Below are 18,033 nucleotides of genomic sequence, written 5' to 3' on the forward strand. Positions count from 1 at the left end.
GTTCCTCCTCCTTTGTAGAGACTGCTACTTTGGAAATGATTTGAGGAATATTCAAGCCAAAACAGGAGTAAAACTTTCCCTAATTGTCTGGGACTGAGTTAGTACAGACTTGTTGTCTCAATTTTTGCCCTCGCAAGCACAAAATAATGCAGCTGGAACAATGTTCTGTCCCTTAGCCTTTTGGTTTCTGCATATGGAGGTTGTCTTTCAGGTGTGTTTCCCTTTCATTTTACCTGCTATGAAATTTCCTGATTGCTCCTGATTTTCTTCCACCAGGGAATTCTCTTGGTGTATGACATCACTAATCGCTGGTCCTTCGATGGGATAGACCGATGGATAAAGGAAATAGATGAGGTAAGTTGAACAGAAGAACACATGCAGTGGTCTGTAGCAAAACTTTGGGGAGGTATCACCTGAGGTGCCACTTCTGCTGTGGGGACAAGAATGGCTCTGCTATGGAGAGGAAATGATGGCAGTCTGCTAATAAGCAAACCAAAGGGATAAGTGTCTGCCCTCCCCCTCTGTATAAATCTGCAGTAATAGCAAAGAGCTTGGGAATGGTCAAGGAAGATAGGAAGGTCCCCTCTAAAACGGACTGTGGAAGAGTTAAATTAGTCTTCCTCGTTATGTAGTAATACTGCTTGGCAGTCCCTCTCAGTCACAGAGCAGTTTCTTTCTTTCCCCTTCACTGCTATTGCAACTAAGCAGAACACTGGGTGTTGGTTGCCCTTACTAAGGACAAACCACAACTTCTCAATTTCTTCCCTTTTTCAAGCATGCTCCAGGTGTCCCCCGAATCCTGGTGGGAAACAGGCTTCACCTCGCTTTCAAGCGGCAGGTGCCAACGGAGCAGGCCCGGGCTTATGCGGAGAAGAACTGCATGACGTTTTTTGAGGTCAGCCCCTTGTGCAACTTCAACGTCATAGAGTCCTTCACAGAGTTATCCCGTATCGTCCTCATGCGGCACGGCATGGAGAAGATCTGGAGACCCAACAGAGGTCAGTGGTGAGGAGGATGCTCAGTGCGGGGAGGGCATGAGAGCTGACTGGGCGGAAACGGCGGGGCAGGACTGACTGCCTAGGTGGGAGGTTTGTTTATTAGGAGCTGTGGGATCTGAAAGCACCTGACATGGAGAAATGCCTCTGGTCAGACAAGCTGAAACTGAACCACAACGCGCAGGAACCCAGCGGTGAGGGATGGGCAGCTCCAGAGGCAGTTCAGCATGTCTAGGATCTGAATTGCTCTGGGGCATCCTGCACCTCTCCACTTATTCTGAATGAGGCTGAGAGCAATTAAGCTCACAACTTGAAAGTACTTCAATCAAACGGCTGTGTGGGATGAATCGAAGCGTTAAGCAGTTCTGTCCTTACCCTTGCCTGAGCCTGTGTCTCCTGTTTGGGAGAAACCTGGAGGCAGAATGAGCCCACGGAGCTGAAAGGAACTAGATTGCATCTCTGCTGTCAGCGTGCAGCAGTGGGCTGGCTGGGCTGAAATGGAGGGGCAGGACTGACTGGCAGGGTATTCCATTTATCCAGGCACATGTGCTGCAGTGTGGCAGACTGAGCAGAGTCCACATTACATCTCACCCTGTTGTGTTTGAAGCAAAATAGTCTGAATTCTCATGTTCCTGGCTGGAGGTAGCAGTGTACCCCGCTGGCAGCCTGAGCAGCAGGAGATCTGTGCTCTGGGGGTGATGTGACTTTACATGGATCCTCAGCTCCTGCACACGAGGGAGGGAAAAATCCTGTTTGTCAGCCCCAGTCACCAACCTATCTGCCAGGGCTCCTGACCTGGCTGCCATCCTGCTGTCTCCATTTCACAGGGAGATGGAGAAGAGGAACAGGGCTGCATTCACAAACCTCTTCTGAACCTCTTCCCGGGGCAGGACTTGTACCTGCTGGCTGCCTGCCCGTGAGCAGCAGCAAGGCTTTGGCGGCTGGCTGAAGGGGAAAGCTTGCCCTCGTGTGGCCGCTTGCTGGGAAATCGCCTTCAAGCAGACTTCCCAGAGCAGGCCCACAGGAGGGACACTGAGCTAGGAGGGCGCTGGGAAGCCTGAAGGGGCAGAGCCGCCTTCTGACTTGGTGGGACCTTGGCTGCTGCAGGCACTTTGCAGAGAGCTGGCCCTGTGGCTTCTGCTCCCTGAGCAGGTCCCAGGTGCAACTGTCCTTCTCCAGGCCTTGCTGGCCCTGTTCTTCCTTCCCTGGACATGTCCTTCTGGTTGCCAGATGATGGCCTGAGAGGCCTGGCAGGAACATGAGCAGGGCGCTGCCAGTCCTGGGCACTGCACAGAGAGGAGGGGTGGCAGTGCTGAAGCTGCTGTTGCCATCAAAGCTGGTGTCTTGCAAAGCCTTAATCCCTGAAGGCAGAGCTTACTTGGGGTTTCCCAGACTTCTGTCTTAATTAGTCTGCTCCCTATTCAAGGCTCCTTTGCAGTTGTTGTTAGGAACTGTGCAGCATAAGGAATAGTTGTGGGGAGAAGGTAGCCTTTGAAATCTCCTGGCCCTTGACTGTCTGGTCTTTTCTCCCACCAGTGTTCAGCTTACAGGACCTGTGCTGCCGAGCCATCGTGTCCTGCACCCCAGTCCACCTCATCGACAAGCTGCCGTTGCCCGTCACCATCAAGAGTCACCTGAAATCCTTCTCGATGGCGAACGGGATGAACGCAGTGATGATGCACGGCCGCTCGTATTCCTTGGCCAGCAGTGGGGGTGGGAGCAGCAGCAAAGGTAACAGCTTGAAGAGATCCAAATCAATTCGTCCTCCCCAGAGCCCCCCACAGAACTGCTCGCGCAACAACTGCAAGATCTCTTAGCAGGATGGACACGCCGTGAGCTTCTAACGAATCCACACCCACCCACCGATGTACAGCTGTTTGCACACTGAACCCTTTTGGACTGGATCCTTTCGGATGGGCTGCGGTTGCTTTTTTCCAATGGCGAGCACAAGCGCTGGGAGCGTTCTCACATTTTGGCTTCTCATCCGAAGCGTGGTGCCGGCTGGGTCTCGCAGTGCTGGCGGGGAGAGGACTCTGCCAAGTGACCCTCCAAGAATGCTTTGGGCTTTGCCTCTCGGCCTGGGGTGGAAAATTCAGCAGCTGCTGGGCTGGGGAGGGGGGAAGGGGAAAAAAAGCTCATCCAGTCTCAATGGAGAAATGGATTTAATGGAAGATTGAGAGGCTTAAGGGAGTAGGCAAGGAGAGTCTGTGCTGCAACTTTAACTCTTGGACTCCTGAACAGATTGCTGGTGCAATAGTGATTATTGGATGTAGGGAAAAAAAAAGAAGAAATGGGGACAGGGGCTAATGACAGTTTAATGACAGTTTTCACCAGGATGTGAACCTGCTGTTGCCAAAAAAAAGAAATCAAGGCAAGAGTTGGCCAGTTAGCAAGGGGAAGAAAGCAGCCTGCTTGCTTTCATTTATTTATGTAAATATTATACATATATATATATATCTCACTTGTTTTTTAAGGGTTTTTTTAAGAAGCAGTCAGGGAAAATTTTATGCAGCCATGTAAATACAAGCACTGGATTAACTTTCCCAGTGTCAGCAAAAGGAGAAAAGTGGAGGATTTTCTGATGAAAATATCTAAATGCTTTAAGAGACTTTCAATCACCACCTGAGCTTGTGCTGGGTTTTTTTAAAGTACTACATATGCAGAAGGAAAGAACAATTCATGTGTAACATACCCCAAGCTGCTTTATTCCAGTTATTCCCTAAAACTTGTGAGTGCCGAAGGGAGGGTAGGATGTCAGTGGATTGAGGGGCAGAGCGGAGAGGCCGGAGTCTCGGGGTTTGTTTTCAGCAGGCAGGATGAAGAGGCAGCTCTGAGGTCAGACTGATGCCTTGCTTGCTTTGCACCTTCTGATCCTCAGCTGACTGGGGACTGAGGAGCAGAGGATGGAAGCATTGCACCTAAAGCAGCAGAAAAACACTGAATTCTGTCCCTTATCACTGCAAGACCTCGGCCATTGCTTCCAGAGCCCTCCATCCATGACACAGCCCTCTGGACCCTGACGTGACACCACCTTGTATGACAGCACCTGAATCTTGGCTGCTTCTTGCTTTGCTTTTCCAAAGACTTTCTGCCTGAGCTGGTGTTGCTGCGGCTCCTCCTGGATGAAAGTGGGGAAAGGACAGAAGCAGTTTTTCCCGCTGGAGCATGAAGGAGCAGGGACTGGGAAGGTGAAAGAGGTTTGTGTAGGAAAACAGCGATCCCCAGGTCCTGTCGTGGCAAATGCGCTTTACTCTCATGGCAGTGCCAGGAAATGGGGAAGCAAATGGCTTTGCTCTGTAGGACCGCTCCTGGGTTTTAGAGAGGCAAGAGATTGAGATGTGCTCGTGCCGTGGGAGATCATGAGTCAGGCAAGGGCACGTGCTTCCCTGGCTTCATCCCACGGTTGAGCTGTGCTGGAAATTCACCTGGAAATAACACCTAACCCTTACTGCAAAAACTAAGCAGGGCGTGACAGTGGGACTAAGCTACGTGAACAGATTCTTGTAGGTGGCCAGGAAGTGTAGATGGTGAGTAGTGTGGTAGAAAGTGAACCGCTTTTCCTTATGCGGGGCTGGTCTGTCCCCAGCGAGGAGCCCAGCTGGTGCAGTGCTGCCATCTCCCTCCTGCTGTGAGCAACACCTCTAGCTCTGGGCTCGCTCATCTCCCCGCCTCAGCAGCTTGTTGCATTGCATGGGCAGAATGAAGCCGCAGCGGCTCCTGTGCGGTGGACAGACCCGCTTTGTTCAGGCAGCGTGCGGGGGCACGTCCCTCCACGGGGGACATCTCCTTCCCCTCGCTTCTGAGCCAACCTGGGAGGTGAAGGAGCTGTCCCCCTCCCTGCTCTGTAGAACAAAATGCAATGCAGGGGTAGGTCTCTTGGCTCGTCTCTCGCGTGCTTTACTGCCCAGCTTAAATGAGTGAGGAGAGAATTAAACCCCAGGCAGATGGAGGGAGAGAGAAGAATCCTTTGTAGTGGTGGTTTGGCTCGAGAGCAAAGCCACAGCCGAGCTTGGCGCAGAGGCTGGGGACTTTGGAGAACCTGTCTGGGATGGCTGGCACCTGTTTCCCATCACTTAACACAGAGCAGAAGACAATCGCTGGCTCAGCAGCCGGGGGATATACGGCCAACAGGTGATGGAGATGCTCCCCGGCACCCTAAAGGCGGCTTCTCCTGGAAAACGTCATCTGGGCACCGCGAGGCCCCTTCGCCAGGCTGCTCCCAGTGCGTGGGGCGAAGAGGGACGAAGGTTTCTTCCTTGAAATCACAAAGCTGCTGCATGTCTAGAAAAACTTGATGTACCTCTGCTTGGTTTGGCTTTGCCACACGTGACACCTCCCCATGCCTTTTTCCCTGTGCTTGATTTTTTTATTTTTAATTCTTTTTTTCACCCTAAAAGCTGTCAACACATCCTGTCTGGAGTGAGGATGAAAGATTTACCTGGAGCAATTGCTCAACAAAAATCCTTCTTTTAATTTAAAAGGAAAAGATTCTTGCATCTGATGTCAACACTAGTCTGTAGCTGCTCTCCAACACTTGTACCATTCCTGAGTTTTTTTGGACTGTCCTTTTATTTTTTTATTCCTTTGTACAGTCAATGTTGTTCAACTGATTATACATGGTTTTGTTTTGTATAAATTAAAGTCTTTTTTTTTTGTTTTGAACTACGAGTTGAAAGTGGTGAAGTATCAATTTTTGTGTGGGCTGGGGAGAAGATGAAGGGAAGAGGTGGTAGTTTTGCCCAAAACTGGGGAATTGGGACTGCTTCTTATGGAGGTCCCCATTGCTGCTTCCTTATTGGCCTCAAAATAACTCATATTAACCTCAGATTGACTTTAAGACCCTCCAGAAAATGCACAGTTCCTGGATCTGGGGTTCTTTTGTTGTGGTGTAGGCTACTGTGTTTTCTTAATATCATAGGTAGCTGGGCTCCCATCAGCTCACCATGGGCACACAGTTCCCGGTTCATGGCCATGGGGTTTGCAAGTACTGTTGAAGCCTTAAATTGTGTCTCTGGGGGAGAGAACCAAGTCCTGCACAGTGCTCACCCGTCCTACCCAGACTGGATCAGGCTGAAACTCAGCCTGGGGTAAATGTGAATTTGAAATGAAAAGGTGCTGCCTGGAGCTCAGAGCGCCGGAGTCACCATTGGGGCGTCACTGGGGCTGGGAGCCCCTGGGGAAGTGGGGGATGGAGGGAAATTTCTCCTCGCCTGATCCATTTCTCTCTTGCTCCCATCCCACCTCCACTTGACCTCCCTTTTTCCCTCCCTGCTTGCTTCCCTAGGATCAGATTTTCCACTTCGTACCAGACTGGCCACGGTTGTTTTAACAGCCTAAGTAGTAATTGCCGAGGCTGGGAGGGGGCAGGGGGGAAATGAGATAGTGTCTGCAGCCTGGAAAACCCTGGAGCTAAGGTGGAAGCCTGGTCAGTGAGGAGTCACGGAGACTTTGTTTTTTCCCTCTTTTTTCAGGGGGTTTCTGGAAGCGTCTGTTCTCTCACCAGCAGAGCCAAAACAAAGGCTGTGTGTGGCTCCAGGTGGGTACAGGCAGCCCGCGCTGCAGCTGTCTGTGCTCGGGAAGAACAGTGCAAGAAAACACTGCGTGACCTGCATGTCAGGAGAAAGGCTGGAAAAGCTTTAGGGCTCCATGTTCCTTGGAGAAAGAAGAGGGAACAGGTTGCTCTGGGCTAGTTCAGGTCTTTCCCAGTTGGGTGTGTTTATCTGAACCCACCTTTCCAGTTCAAGGGGGTCTTGGCTTGATCCCGCTGTCCTTACAGTCTGTGAAGAAATGGGAACCTCCATCTGACTGCACCCAAGATGCTTGAAAACGAGGGTGCACCTACCCCTGGGTGTGCTACTGGGGGCAGGAGCCCCCGTCCTGGGGTACAAGCTGTTATTGGGGGGTGGGACATGGCACTGTGCCTTTTCCTTCGGCATGGGATGCTGAGCTGCTTCCCATGTTCCCTTGTCTTGAAGGGAAAAGACAAGCCATAAAAGTCATATCTATGTCTGGGATCTTTAAAAGTGACCCAGAAAAATCCCTGTTTTGGGGTGCAGTGGGTGCCTGGATGTGCGAAGGTGAACAGCTTGGGAGAGACTGAAGTTACAGCTGGTTAAGCTTTTGCATGATGCTGTATCATGGGCTTGGTCCAGGGTGGGGAGAGTTGCTTTTTCTTTCATCTTCAGCTGAAGAGGCCAGGCAGGGGTCCCCAGGCATGGGCGAGGCGCTCGAGTCATTGGGAGCTGCATTTCCAACCACGCAGCATCCAGCATCCCTCTGGCCGACCTTGCGGCACCGAGGCAAAGATTCCCAGCAGACACTTGTCATGGCCTCGCTGCTTTTGATCTCAGCGATGTGGGGATGAGGCATCTCGGGCTTCATGTGAAGCTTGGGCCACCCGCTGGGCTGCTCCCCCAGCTCTGGAGAGGGGCTGTTGGGGCAGGACAAACCGCAGCACCTGCATCTTCTCAGACTGTGTTGCTGTGACCACATGGACCCCAGTGTGGGGATGGGTAAAAGCCAAGCTCCAGGTATTCTCTTCCCCCCCTTCCCTCCTGCACTAACATCCTTGAAAGGACCCTGGGGCACCCCAAAGCAGCTCTATCCTCCCAGGCTGCATTGTTGGGGAGCGAGCTGCCATGGCAGCCTGCGGTGCTGCCGCCTGGCCGGAACAAGGGGGTTTGGGGACAGGGGGTCTCCACGCCTGACGCTGCTGCAGGCAGCTGGTGTTTGAGTTAACTGGTGGGTATGGGGGGCTCTGGGCTGCCGGGGCAGGCAGGTTACGGCCCCCAGCAGCTACATGGCCATCCTGATGCAATTCCTTGTTTGCAAAACATCTCACCAGCCTCCTCATGGGTGTCCTGGGGCAGCATAACCTCTCATCCTCATCCAGGGCTGGCCAGACCCGTGGGCAGCTGCTTGCTGGTGAAACTGGGATCCTTCCACATGAGGTTCCAGCAAGCTGATGTGGGGTGTGACCCTGCTTTGGGATTTCAGGCCCGTGGGTAGCCCCGACACAGAACCTCCGGCAGCTCAGCCCTTTGCCGGCCCCGCTAGGGCAGGGCAGCGTTGGTGGCTGCAGGTCGCGGCGCTGTGTCAGCGGCACCATCGGGAGGTCAGCGTGCCGGGGCAATGCGTCTGTGTCCAGCTTGCACCAGCATGGGGGTGTTGAGGGCCCCCCAAAATGCCTGCTCCAGTGCAAGAGGGCTTCCCCTGGGAGCCGCAGGCAGGGCAGCACCGAACCATCACATGCAAAACCACCTTTGGGGTGCAGGTAGGTTTTTTTTTTTCCCAAAAAAAAATATCAAGAAAAGTGTCCCCCCACTTTCTTCTGCCTTCCCACCCTGCCCCAACTTGCAGCCCTGAATAGGGGAACCTGGAGGTACTGAGCTGCACCCCTCAGGGCAAAACCCTCTCGGGTGGGTTTGCTGCTTCCCAGGATCTGCAGACCCCCCTCAGTCCTGAGACAGATGGGTCACGGCTCTCGCCGGTGCTGAAAGAGTTAATGCTCCCAAAATGCCATGAAACGTTCCTGCTGCAGGTCAGTCTCCACCAGGGATTAGGGAAATCTGGCCGGGGAGCCAGGGCCGGCTCCTGCCAGCTCAGGGCCGGCTGCGGGACGTGCTCGGGAAGGCAGCGGCGGGATTGAAGCCCAGGCACAGTGCGCCGGAGCAGCCCTGCCAGGGTCTGGCACGGTCAGGCGCTGCCGTCCTGCTCAGTTTAAAAAGACCGGCCATAAATCAGTGGTGAGGGAGGGCTGGAAGCTGCTGCCGGGCCGGGTGAGCCCCTCCAGGGGGTCTGGGTGGGCACCCATCCTGCCACGCTGCTGGGCGAGCGGGGGTCCCGTGCCGGGCAGCGATGCACACTGCTCACGGGATGTTGGCTGGTGAGGAGGGATGAGCAGGGGGGACTGGCACCCCGCTCCAGGGTGCAGGGCTGCCTGTGCCCAGCGGGCGCCAAGAGGCGCTGGGCGAGGGGCTCCCAGGGCAGCCCCACAGCGGGGGCTCCGCATGTCTCCCGCTGGCAGCCCTGCCCGAGTGGACAACAGGCTCTGGCTGTTTTCTCATCCTGCAGGAATTCAGCACCGTGGGCTGGGCAGTTGCGGGTTTTTTTTGTGCCCCCCTCCTTTCACTCTCCCTCTTTGGAGACTTTCCGCATTCTGCCTTTGATCTCCCCCTATGTTTGCCCAGCCGATCGCTGGGCTCGCCGGGGTTAGAGGCTGAGGTCAGCGCCTTTCCCATTCCAAACACCCAGAAACATCAGTGGGAAGGGAGGGGATTCAGATTACAACCTTCCCGTCCTCCCCTTCCACCCCACTCGCCCCGCTCGCCGGAGCAGGGGATGGACTGAGCCACACTCACCGAGGGACACCGCTGCCACCGTGTCCCCAGCACCCCGAGAGCCAGGCAGCAGCGATGGATGGAGGTGGTGGGCAGCATCGCTGGCGGTCCAGCAGACACGGGATGTGCTGAAGGCCAGAGATTTGGTCCTCTCCTCCTCCTCCTCCTCCCCTTTGTCCCCCCGCCCGCCTTCTCCCTTGTCCCTTCCATCCTGAATGTGATTTATCCCAAGCCCTCGCCAGCAAGCCAGGCTGGCAGCGTGGGGTTGCCAGATGCCTCCTCGTGGGAATTTCGGCCACCCTGGCCGAGGCCGGCGAGCTGGTGGGCAGCAGCGTGTCCCCGTGGGCATCGCCCTGCTCCTGCCGTTGCTGGCCGTGGCGGCCGGGCTGAGCCTGCAGCCGGGCAGGATGCGGCACCTGGGGGTCTGCCCCAACCAGCTCAACCCCAACCTGTGGGTGGACGCACAGAGCACCTGCGAGCGGGAGTGCCAGGCTGACCAGGTGAGTGATGGGACTGTGGGGGGACGGGGGGGTGTCCCCAGGTCCCACAAGGGAGATGCTTTGGTCCCATGCCCAGTGGCGCAGCCCATTCAGTTGTTTCAGTGCAACACACTCAGACTGGCTGCAGCTTTGTCCCCCAAGACCCTTCTGTTGGCAGGCGCAAGGGGTGTCCTGGGGCCAAGCCCTGGCCACCCAGCAGGCAAAGAAACTTCTTGTAGCCACCAAGTCCCACCACAGGCCATACCACATGGCCAGGATACCCTGTTTGTGCGCCCCAAGGATGCTCTCATGCAGACAAGAGGAACAGGTGTGCTGGGACAGGGCCCCCCATTTCGGGCAGTAGACAGATCCCCCAACACTCCCTCTGGTTTCCCTGAGAGCAGGAGCCCACCCCTGGAGCGGGATGCCTGTCCTGCAGAGCCCCAGCTCTGGCTCTGCAGTGGTGAGCAGGGACACAGCCACCTCTGACTGGGTTAGGGCTCCCTAATGGGAGTGATCCCTTTGCAATTCATCTGTGTAACGAGTTCTGCCTCCACTCAGCCAACAAAAGCTGAGAGGTGTGAGATTCTGTCTGCCAGGGAGAAGGGAGCCATCAGCACTGCAGTGCACCCCTAACCATGCTGGCGGAGGTCTGGGGGAGCTGAGGGTGGTTCTGAGGCTACCACAGCCACTTGGGGTGGTCCAGCTTTCACCTGGAGTCCAGTGATGCTGAAGGTGCACAGGGCTGTGCAGGGGACACCTGCCCAGCTGCAAACCCCACAGGGGAGGGTGGGAGCAGCACCCACAGCTAGGGCACAGCAGTGATCCCCCTGCCTCCCTATCTCCTCTTCCCCCCCGGCCAGGACTGTGAAGGCTTTGAGAAATGCTGCACCAATGTGTGCGGGCTGCGGAGCTGCGTGGCTGCCCGCTTTGCTGATGGCAGCCTGCCGGAGCTGGCGCTGGCACCGGCAGCCTCGTGTGAGAGCTTCGTGTGCGCGCAGCAGGGCTCTGACTGCGACATCTGGGACGGGCAACCTGTCTGCAAGTGCAAGGACCGCTGCGAGAAGGAGCCCAACTTCACCTGCGCCTCTGACGGCCTCACCTACTACAACAAGTGCTACATGGACGCCGAGGCATGCCTGCGCGGCACCCGCCTCACCACCGTCCCCTGCAAGCACATCTTCACCTGGCCCGACACCAGCCCCGTGCCCCAGGAGACGACGGCGCGTCCCACACCGGGAGCCGGCCCCGAGGTGCCAGTGCCCCCTGCCCTCTACAGCAACCCCTTCCACCAGTCGGTACGTGCCGGTGGCACCGTCAGCTTTCGCTGCGACGTCAGCGGGCGCCCGCGGCCCGACATCACCTGGGAGAAGCAGAGTGAGCGGGAGGAGAACTTCATCATGCGGCCAGACCAGATGTACGGCAACGTGGTGGTCACCAACATCGGCCAGCTGGTCATCTACAACGCCCGCCACGAGGATGCCGGAATTTACACCTGCACAGCTAGGAACTCCGCCGGGCTGCTCCGTGCCGACTTCCCGCTGTCGGTGCTCAGGAGAGAGCCGGGGGGGACCCCACAAGCCGGCAGCCCCCAGCCCTTCCCCAGCGCCGAGTGCCTGAAGGAGCCGGACCGGCGGCGGTGCGAGGCCCTGGAGGTGCGCTGGCACTTCGATGCCAAACAGGGTGCTTGCCTCACCTTCCGCTACGGGGGCTGTGGGGCCAACAGGAACCATTTTGAGACCTACGAGGAGTGCCGGGCTGCCTGCTTGGGCAGTGCCCGTCCCACCTGCCTGCTGCCCATGGTGCAGGGTCCCTGCCAGAACTGGGAGCCCCGCTGGGCGTACAACCACCTGCTGAAGCAGTGCCACTCCTTTGTCTACGGTGGCTGCGAGGGCAACACCAACAACTTTGAGAGCAAGGAGACCTGCGAGGATGTCTGTCCCTTCCCCAAGAGCCTGCAGTGCAAGGCTTGCCGCCTGAAGAGCAAGATGGTGCTGAGCCTCTGCCGGAGCGACTTTGCCATTGTGGGCCGGCTGATGGAGATCGTGGAGGACCAGGACTCTGGCATCGCCCGCTTTGCCCTTGAGGATGTCCTTAAGGATGAGAAGATGGGCCTCAAGTTCTTCAACATCAAGTACCTGGAGGTGACCTTGACCAACATGGACTGGAGCTGCCCGTGCCCCAACATGACGGCGGAGGACGGGCCGCTCATCATCATGGGCGAGGTGCACGACGGCATGGCCACGCTGGACCCCAACAGCTACGTCCGGGCAGCCAATGACAAGCGAGTGAAGAAGATTTATGAGCTGATGGAGAAGAAAACCTGTGACCTCCTGAACCGCTTCCAGGACTAGGAAAGAGCCAGAACACGCTGATGTGGGGGGGCACAGACCTACCATGGGGAGGGAGCTGCAACCTGAGGGAACCCCACACCGATGCTTGTATGTAGGGATTACCACTGCCATGTAGTTCCCCCCCAAACCCATGCTGAACCCCAGCCCAGCTCCTACCACCCCTGTAATTTATCAGCTGCATGCCCCCCCATGTACTCCCCCAGGCCAGCCAGCAGCAATAAAGGACTGGGTCAGGTTGCAGAGGGGTGGGAGGTTTGCCAGGACACCCCTAACCACCCCCCTTGCAAAAAACCCCTTCCCACCACACCAAAGCCCCCAGACCCAGTGTAGCACCCCCAGGCAATCCCGGTGAAAGATCTGACCCCCTCCACTGGTGCTGCCAGGGCTGGGAATGGGGGTGCACATGCCCCCATTGTCAGTGCTGAAAGCATCAGGGAGCTGCTGGGGGTTGGGTGGAAGGGCGACGAGTCCCCTCCACTGTTGGCATGGTGTTCTCTGGGGAAACTGGCGCTGAGCAGGAAGTCTCCTCCATGCCCAGGGGTTCTTTGCCCCCCTGCCTGTGCCCCCGTGGCAGCTGCAGAGGCTTCTCTAGGACAGGCTGGGGCACCCCATTGCAAAGGGAGCTCTGAAGGGGCGGGGGGAGAGAGAGCCCCCCCCAGCCCACCAGCCAAGCCTGGCTGGAGCAAATGGAGGACAGTCCCGCCACTGTTGACCCTATCCCCAGCTGGCACCAGCACAGGGAGTGTGAGACCCCTTGAGGAGGTGTCAATGAGCCTGGGCAGCCATGCCAGAAAGGTGCCAGGAGACGACCGGAGGTGCTGGGAGGTGCCATTGGGGCAGGTCACTGCTTGCGGAAGATGAGACACTTGTTGTTGGCTGGCATGTCCACCTGGAAGCACAGAGCTTGGGGTCAGGGTGGGTCCCCACCAGTGCAGGGACTGTCCCCCTCCGTGGACCCCAGCACCTACCATCCTCTCCAGGAGGAGCCCATTGGCCTCAGCCAGCTGCTGCAGCAATGCCGTGTCCCGAAGACCCCAGGCAGGATTCCTGCATGGAGGGAGCCTTGGGTCAGACAGACGCCTCGCCCCCACACTCTCTGAAGCATCCCCATCGCCAGAGGGTACCCCCGGTTGGTGGGGGTGCTTCCCCCGACCATCATTTTAGATCTCTTGAAGGACCATGCAGGGAGGGAGCTTCCTGGGGCTACAGGCAGGACAGGCAGCATGGGCAGAACAGACACCCAGCAGCCTTGGGACCCACAGCTCTCCCTTCCTACCTCTGCCTCAGGCTGCGGTCAAAGTCCACGTTGCTCTGGGGGCTGATCTGGCCATCCACGGCATAGGGCTGGGGGGGACATGAAACTGCAGGCATGAACCATCATGTGCCCCCAACTCCCCCACAGCCCACAGGTTGCTGTCCCCACCACACACAGAACCAAGTGAGAAGGGACATGGCCCGTGAGAGTGACCACGGGTCTCACCACCCCCCCACGGGCCCCACCACCCCCCCACGGGCCCCTCGGACCCTGCCCTGGATGAGGCGAGGGAGGACACGTTCCCTCCCGTCCTGGGAGCATGTGGCCGAAACAGCCCCATTCAAGGCTCAGCACCTGCCGTGAAAGTCTGAGACCCCCACCAAAGCTGAGGCCCCTGCTTTCCTCATCCCCCCCACAAGCTGTGCCTGGAGCTGTCCTCCCATCTGCAACCTCCAGCATTCCCAGGAATACCCATGCCCGGTGAGCAGCACCCACCCCGTAGGTGAAGAGCACACCTCCAGGCTTCAGCAGCACCCCAGCACCCTTGAACAGGCCCTGGGGAAAGAGAGAAGTAGGGAACAGGTCAGAGCACTGAGGACACCCCCCAAGAGCCCCCTCCTCGGGTTTGCAGCCACCAAACCAGGGGCCAGGGGCCAGGCAAGGGCCAGCATGGCTCCAGCCCTGCCCTGCTCACCTCGGTACACCACAGCTCCGAGATGTGCATCATGTTGATGCTGATGAGAAGGTCGAGGGTGTTGGGCTGAGTGCCTCCCCACATCTCCCAGCTCTGTGAGACGTCCAGCAGGATGGGGGGCAGCATGTTGGGGATGTGCATGGCCTCCGCATATGCGGCGATGCTGTGGACACCAAACCTCACATCAATCCCAGCTAGGGCACCGCCTGTGTCCACCCCCTGCCCCGCGCATCCCCTCCACCAGCACTTGTTGCAGACAGACCCAAAACCTGCCTGTGCTGGCAGCCATCAGCATCTCCTAGGTGGGCTCTCTGATATCTAATAATAAGGTTGTGCTTGCAACACAGCTGGGGCAAGCGTGGCTCTGCACAGGACAAGAGGCTGGTATGGCTGAGCTCTTTGCTTCACAACAGGCAGCTGGGGAACTGGCAGCAGCCGGACAGCCGGCAGCACACAGACCAAGAGACCCCAGTGCCTAAAAACTCCCAATTCACTCCTGCCTCTCAGCAGGGCAGCCGGAGCACACTGCCCTCCCAGCTGCCTGCACACCCGTGCTGACGCTGCCCTCATGCTGCCTGCACCCACACACTGCCTGCACCCACACGCCCGTGCTGCCCCCATGCTGCCTGCAGTACCCCCAACACCCACGTGCCCTGGCTGCCTGCACACCACACAGCGGGGCTGCCTGCAGTGCTGCCTGCACCCCGTCAGGACAGCCGCACCACTACTGGGTGATTTTGGGGTGATTTGCACCCTTTTTGGCCCAGTTACCAGCCAGATATCGGTTCCCAAGGCAGTAGACTGGGATTATTTTTAACCAGGGCAGCGGGTGCCACGTGTTGCTGCCTGAGAGGTGACGGGTGGGAAGGACATCAGCTGCTCCCTCCTTGGACAGGGGGGAATTTTGGCACCTCCCCACCAGGTTTATCTTATTATATTTTTTTCATGAGGGAATTCCTCTCCGTGCTGCAGAGCTGAGGTTTATTTTTGTTTCCTGAATGGAAACCGAGCCCTTCCAGCCCAGCGCTGCAATGCCTGGAATGGGCATTTGGCTGTGGCCAGACCCACGCACATCAACACAGAGCAAATAAATACAGCCTGACATGGCTCACCGGGGTGGCACTGTGCCGGGAGTGGGGTGTGAGCCACCCACCGCATGGGTGGGAGCCACCACCAGCATCCCCTGAGAGGGGTATCAGGCCTGGTGTCACCACGGAGCATTGCAGCCGAAGCTGCTAACAGGAGAGGGCGAACGCTGCACGCTGGGTGCTCTGTAGGCAGGAATTGCTCTGTAGCTGGGGAGGCTGTTAGAGAGTTGGATGGTGGGGCTTTTCCGGGAAAAATAAAGTACTGGGCTGTTCATGAGTTGGATACTGGCGCTTTTCTGGAAAAAATAAAGCATCAAGCAGGAGAACCTGGGCTGTTTGAGAGTTCAATATTGTTTTTTTCCTGGAAAAAAAAAATAGGGCATTCAGCTGGGGAGTCTGGGCTGTCCAAGAGGTCAGTATGGGGTCTTTTCTGGAAAAAAAATAAGCATTTGAGAGTTGCATATTGGGTCTTTCCTAGTAAAAACTAAAGCACTGAGCTGAGGATCCCAGGCCATATAAGAGTTAAATATTGGGTCTTTCCTGATTAACAATCAGCATCCAGCAGGGGAGCCTGGGCTGTCCTAGAGTTGAATATTGGGATTTCCCTGGGAAAAAAATACAGCAAGGAGCTGGGGAGCCCGGGCACTCCGGTTGCAAATCCGTGGGGAGGGGGCTGCAGGCGGGACCCCCAGGGACCCCCACCCCACGCTCCCCACTCACCTCCGCAGTGCCTGGGGGTCGATGTCGGAGGGCTGCCAGCGGGTCTGCGGCAGTGCCTGGGCGAAGTACGCAGCGTGCAGCCCCGCGCCCGCCCCCACCTCCAGCACTCGCAGGACGCCTGGTCCCCTGTGGGTGCCGGAGCCCACGTACTGCCGCAGCACCGACAGGATCGGGCCCTTGTTGCGCTCCGCCGCCGCCGGTGCTTGCATGGCTGGAGCGGGCGTTGGTCGTAGTTCGGGGACTACAAGTCCCAGTCGCCCCCACGGAGACCCGCCCCCACGCACCGCGGGTGGAGCTTCCCGTGGGGCGTAAAAGAATGTAAAAAGCGACGTAAAAAATCTTGCGCCGCCCGGGAATCGAACCCGGGTCGCAAGAATGGGAATCTTGCATGATACCACTACACCAGCGGCGCGGCTGGCCATGTGTTTGCCCCACCCGCTCTCAGCCTTTCCACCCGTGATCGCGGGGCGGAGCAGCAAGGGAATGTGGGGCGGTGGGTGCTGCTACTCGCCCTTTGCCACCCTGTTCCCACCGCCCCAAACAGGCCCAGGTTACTGCTCCGCCCGGACACCCCAGGAAAATGGAAGTGCATGGGACACTCTGGCTGTGGGCAGGGGGATGGGGACAGTGGGGTCACTTCACAGGAACGCAGCAAAACCCCCAGGCCGTCTGCAATGACTCTCACTAACAATGGACGCCTGGAAGTATCCAACCGGAGCCCGAGGATCTGAAGTTTGGGACTTCCAAGCGTGGAAGGGCTTGGGGCTGAACCCATGAGCACCCAATGAAGCTCAGACAGGTGTCAGGTGGGGAAACTGAGGCACAACTCCCTTGGTGTCAGAGCAGGTGACGAGCTGGTGGTGGGGTTCCCCTGGTCACAGTTGTATTTAAGCACAGTAACAAGGGTCACATGCACTAGGACTGGGGGGAGCTGCATGGGGGCTGACGGCTGTTGGGTGCACCCCTGTGAGCCACTCATGGGTGCCCAGCACCTGGCAGGATCGGGCCCTGCTTTGCAGGATGCTTTTTTAGGGGGGTCTGGCACCCTCACTCTGAGGCTACTGAGGCCACATGGCTCACAAGGTGGAAAGGCCAAGGTCACCTGTGTGGGGTGGCACTGCTGCCCCCACAGCAAGGCTGGAGCATTCCCAAAGACCCCAGTGGGTTTGTCACACAGCCGGTCCTCAAGACCCTGTGTGTCAGCCAGCCATGGGCAATGGTGCAGGGTGGCCCGGGACAGGCTTGGGGTCACCTCTTGGGGCTGCACCTCCCACCACGTGGGGAGACCTTGGGACACCTTCTCAGCTGCGAAGGTCACTGCAATGGCTGGGACATGGCCAGTCGGTGGGGTGGCCCACGGCTCCTGGGCAGTCACAGGGTATGTGGCTCCTGCCACTGTGGCTTGGTGCTCACTGGGCTCATTCCAGTGCTGTCCCCACAGTGGTGCCACCACAGCTCCTGCCTCTGCACCCCCTTGCTGTCCACTGCTTGGGTCCTATGTGTCCCAGGAGTGACTCCTATATGTCTCCTGCGTGTCCTGCGGCTCTAGTGTCCCCGTCTCCCAAATGTCCCCGTGCATGTTCCCTGCATGCCTGTGCCTTCCTGTGTCCCACGTGTCTGCTGTGCCCTCTCTTCTACTTGACCGCTGTGTGTCCCCACCTCCCACGTGTTCCCTATGTGTCCCATGCATGTCCCATGCATGTCCCCACTTCCCACATGTACCCTCTATGTGTCCCCCGTGTGTCCCCTGTGTGCCCTCCACATCCCACATGTGCCCATGTGTCCCGCGTGCCTCCGCATGTTCCTCCTATTTGCCCTCCGACCCGTGTGTCCCTACATCCCATGTATGTCTGCTACAATGCCCCACGTGCCTGTTCCCACACCCCCCGTGTGCCCCCGAAGTGTCCCACGTGCCTCCCACGTGTCCCCCACACCCCCAAAAGCGCCTCCAATGTCTCCCACACCCCCAAAGCGCCTCCAGTGTCTCCCACACCCCCCCGCGCCTGTCTCTAACACCTCCCACGCGCGCCTTCCACCCGCCCCTCACACACCTCCGCGGGTGCCAGGTGCCCCGCGCCCGCCGCGCTCCGCTGCCCCCACGGGCCGGTC

The 18,033-nt window shown here is 57.7% G+C and overlaps 3 protein-coding genes and 1 non-coding gene across 7 annotated transcripts in view; 2 read left to right on the plus strand and 2 right to left on the minus strand.

Moving 5' to 3' along the window:
• The window catches only part of RAB40C (RAB40C, member RAS oncogene family), a 33,718-nt gene extending 28,055 nt beyond the window's left edge, over positions 1-5,663 (plus strand). The window contains exons 5-7 of the mRNA XM_065850834.2: positions 277-354; positions 776-998; positions 2,532-5,663. Coding sequence (XP_065706906.1) covers positions 277-354; positions 776-998; positions 2,532-2,812 — 582 coding nt within the window. The 3' untranslated portion in view covers positions 2,813-5,663. The remainder of the gene's footprint in view (positions 1-276; positions 355-775; positions 999-2,531) is intronic.
• Positions 5,664-8,710: 3,047 nt separating this feature from the next.
• On the plus strand, positions 8,711-15,487 carry WFIKKN1 (WAP, follistatin/kazal, immunoglobulin, kunitz and netrin domain containing 1). 2 transcript variants are annotated; one of them, XM_065851126.2, is made up of 3 exons: positions 8,711-9,472; positions 9,564-9,834; positions 10,677-15,487. In XM_065851126.2, exons 1-3 carry the CDS (start codon positions 9,414-9,416, stop codon positions 12,165-12,167), a joined length of 1,821 nt encoding a protein of 606 aa, XP_065707198.1. In that variant the 5' UTR covers positions 8,711-9,413; the 3' UTR covers positions 12,168-15,487. The 2 variants fall into 2 exon arrangements, with proteins under 2 accessions (XP_065707198.1, XP_065707197.1); XM_065851125.2 differs by lacking the exon at positions 8,711-9,472 and having other exon boundaries at positions 9,486-9,834.
• METTL26 (methyltransferase like 26) lies at positions 12,918-17,704 on the minus strand. 3 transcript variants are annotated; one of them, XM_065851127.2, is made up of 6 exons: positions 15,925-16,358; positions 14,117-14,279; positions 13,918-13,977; positions 13,444-13,511; positions 13,136-13,214; positions 12,918-13,056 (listed from the first exon to the last, which is right to left on the minus strand). In XM_065851127.2, exons 1-6 carry the CDS (start codon positions 16,344-16,346, stop codon positions 13,009-13,011), a joined length of 840 nt encoding a protein of 279 aa, XP_065707199.2. In that variant the 5' UTR covers positions 16,347-16,358; the 3' UTR covers positions 12,918-13,008. The 3 variants fall into 3 exon arrangements, 2 of the variants coding, with proteins under 2 accessions (XP_065707199.2, XP_071671471.1); XR_011741531.1 differs by having other exon boundaries at positions 13,008-13,056; positions 13,444-13,977; positions 15,925-17,701; XM_071815370.1 differs by lacking the exons at positions 12,918-13,056; positions 13,136-13,214 and having other exon boundaries at positions 13,367-13,977; positions 15,925-17,704.
• TRNAG-CCC (transfer RNA glycine (anticodon CCC)) lies at positions 16,266-16,336 on the minus strand. Its single transcript has one exon. It is a non-coding gene; the product is annotated as a tRNA-Gly (tRNA).
• Positions 17,705-18,033: the final 329 nt, after the last annotated feature.

This window comes from Patagioenas fasciata, chromosome 15, assembly GCF_037038585.1.
Source record: "Patagioenas fasciata isolate bPatFas1 chromosome 15, bPatFas1.hap1, whole genome shotgun sequence".
NCBI classification, from domain to species: domain Eukaryota; kingdom Metazoa; phylum Chordata; class Aves; order Columbiformes; family Columbidae; genus Patagioenas; species Patagioenas fasciata.

Coding starts and splice junctions, on each gene's coding strand:
- WFIKKN1 (XM_065851126.2), top strand. CDS start 9,414: ATGGAGGTGGTGGGCAGCATCGCTGGCGGTCCAGCAGACACGGGATGT. Junction 9,473..9,563: donor ACGGGATGTGCTGAAGGCCA/GAGATTTGGTCC, acceptor GTGATTTATCCC/AAGCCCTCGCCAGCAAGCCA. Junction 9,835..10,676: donor GGGAGTGCCAGGCTGACCAG/GTGAGTGATGGG, acceptor CCCCCCGGCCAG/GACTGTGAAGGCTTTGAGAA.
- METTL26 (XM_071815370.1), bottom strand. CDS start 16,346: ATGGCCAGCCGCGCCGCTGGTGTAGTGGTATCATGCAAGATTCCCATT. Junction 14,280..15,924: donor GACCCCCAGGCACTGCGGAG/GTGAGTGGGGAG, acceptor TGGTGTCCACAG/CATCGCCGCATATGCGGAGG. Junction 13,978..14,116: donor CGGAGCTGTGGTGTACCGAG/GTGAGCAGGGCA, acceptor CTCTTTCCCCAG/GGCCTGTTCAAGGGTGCTGG.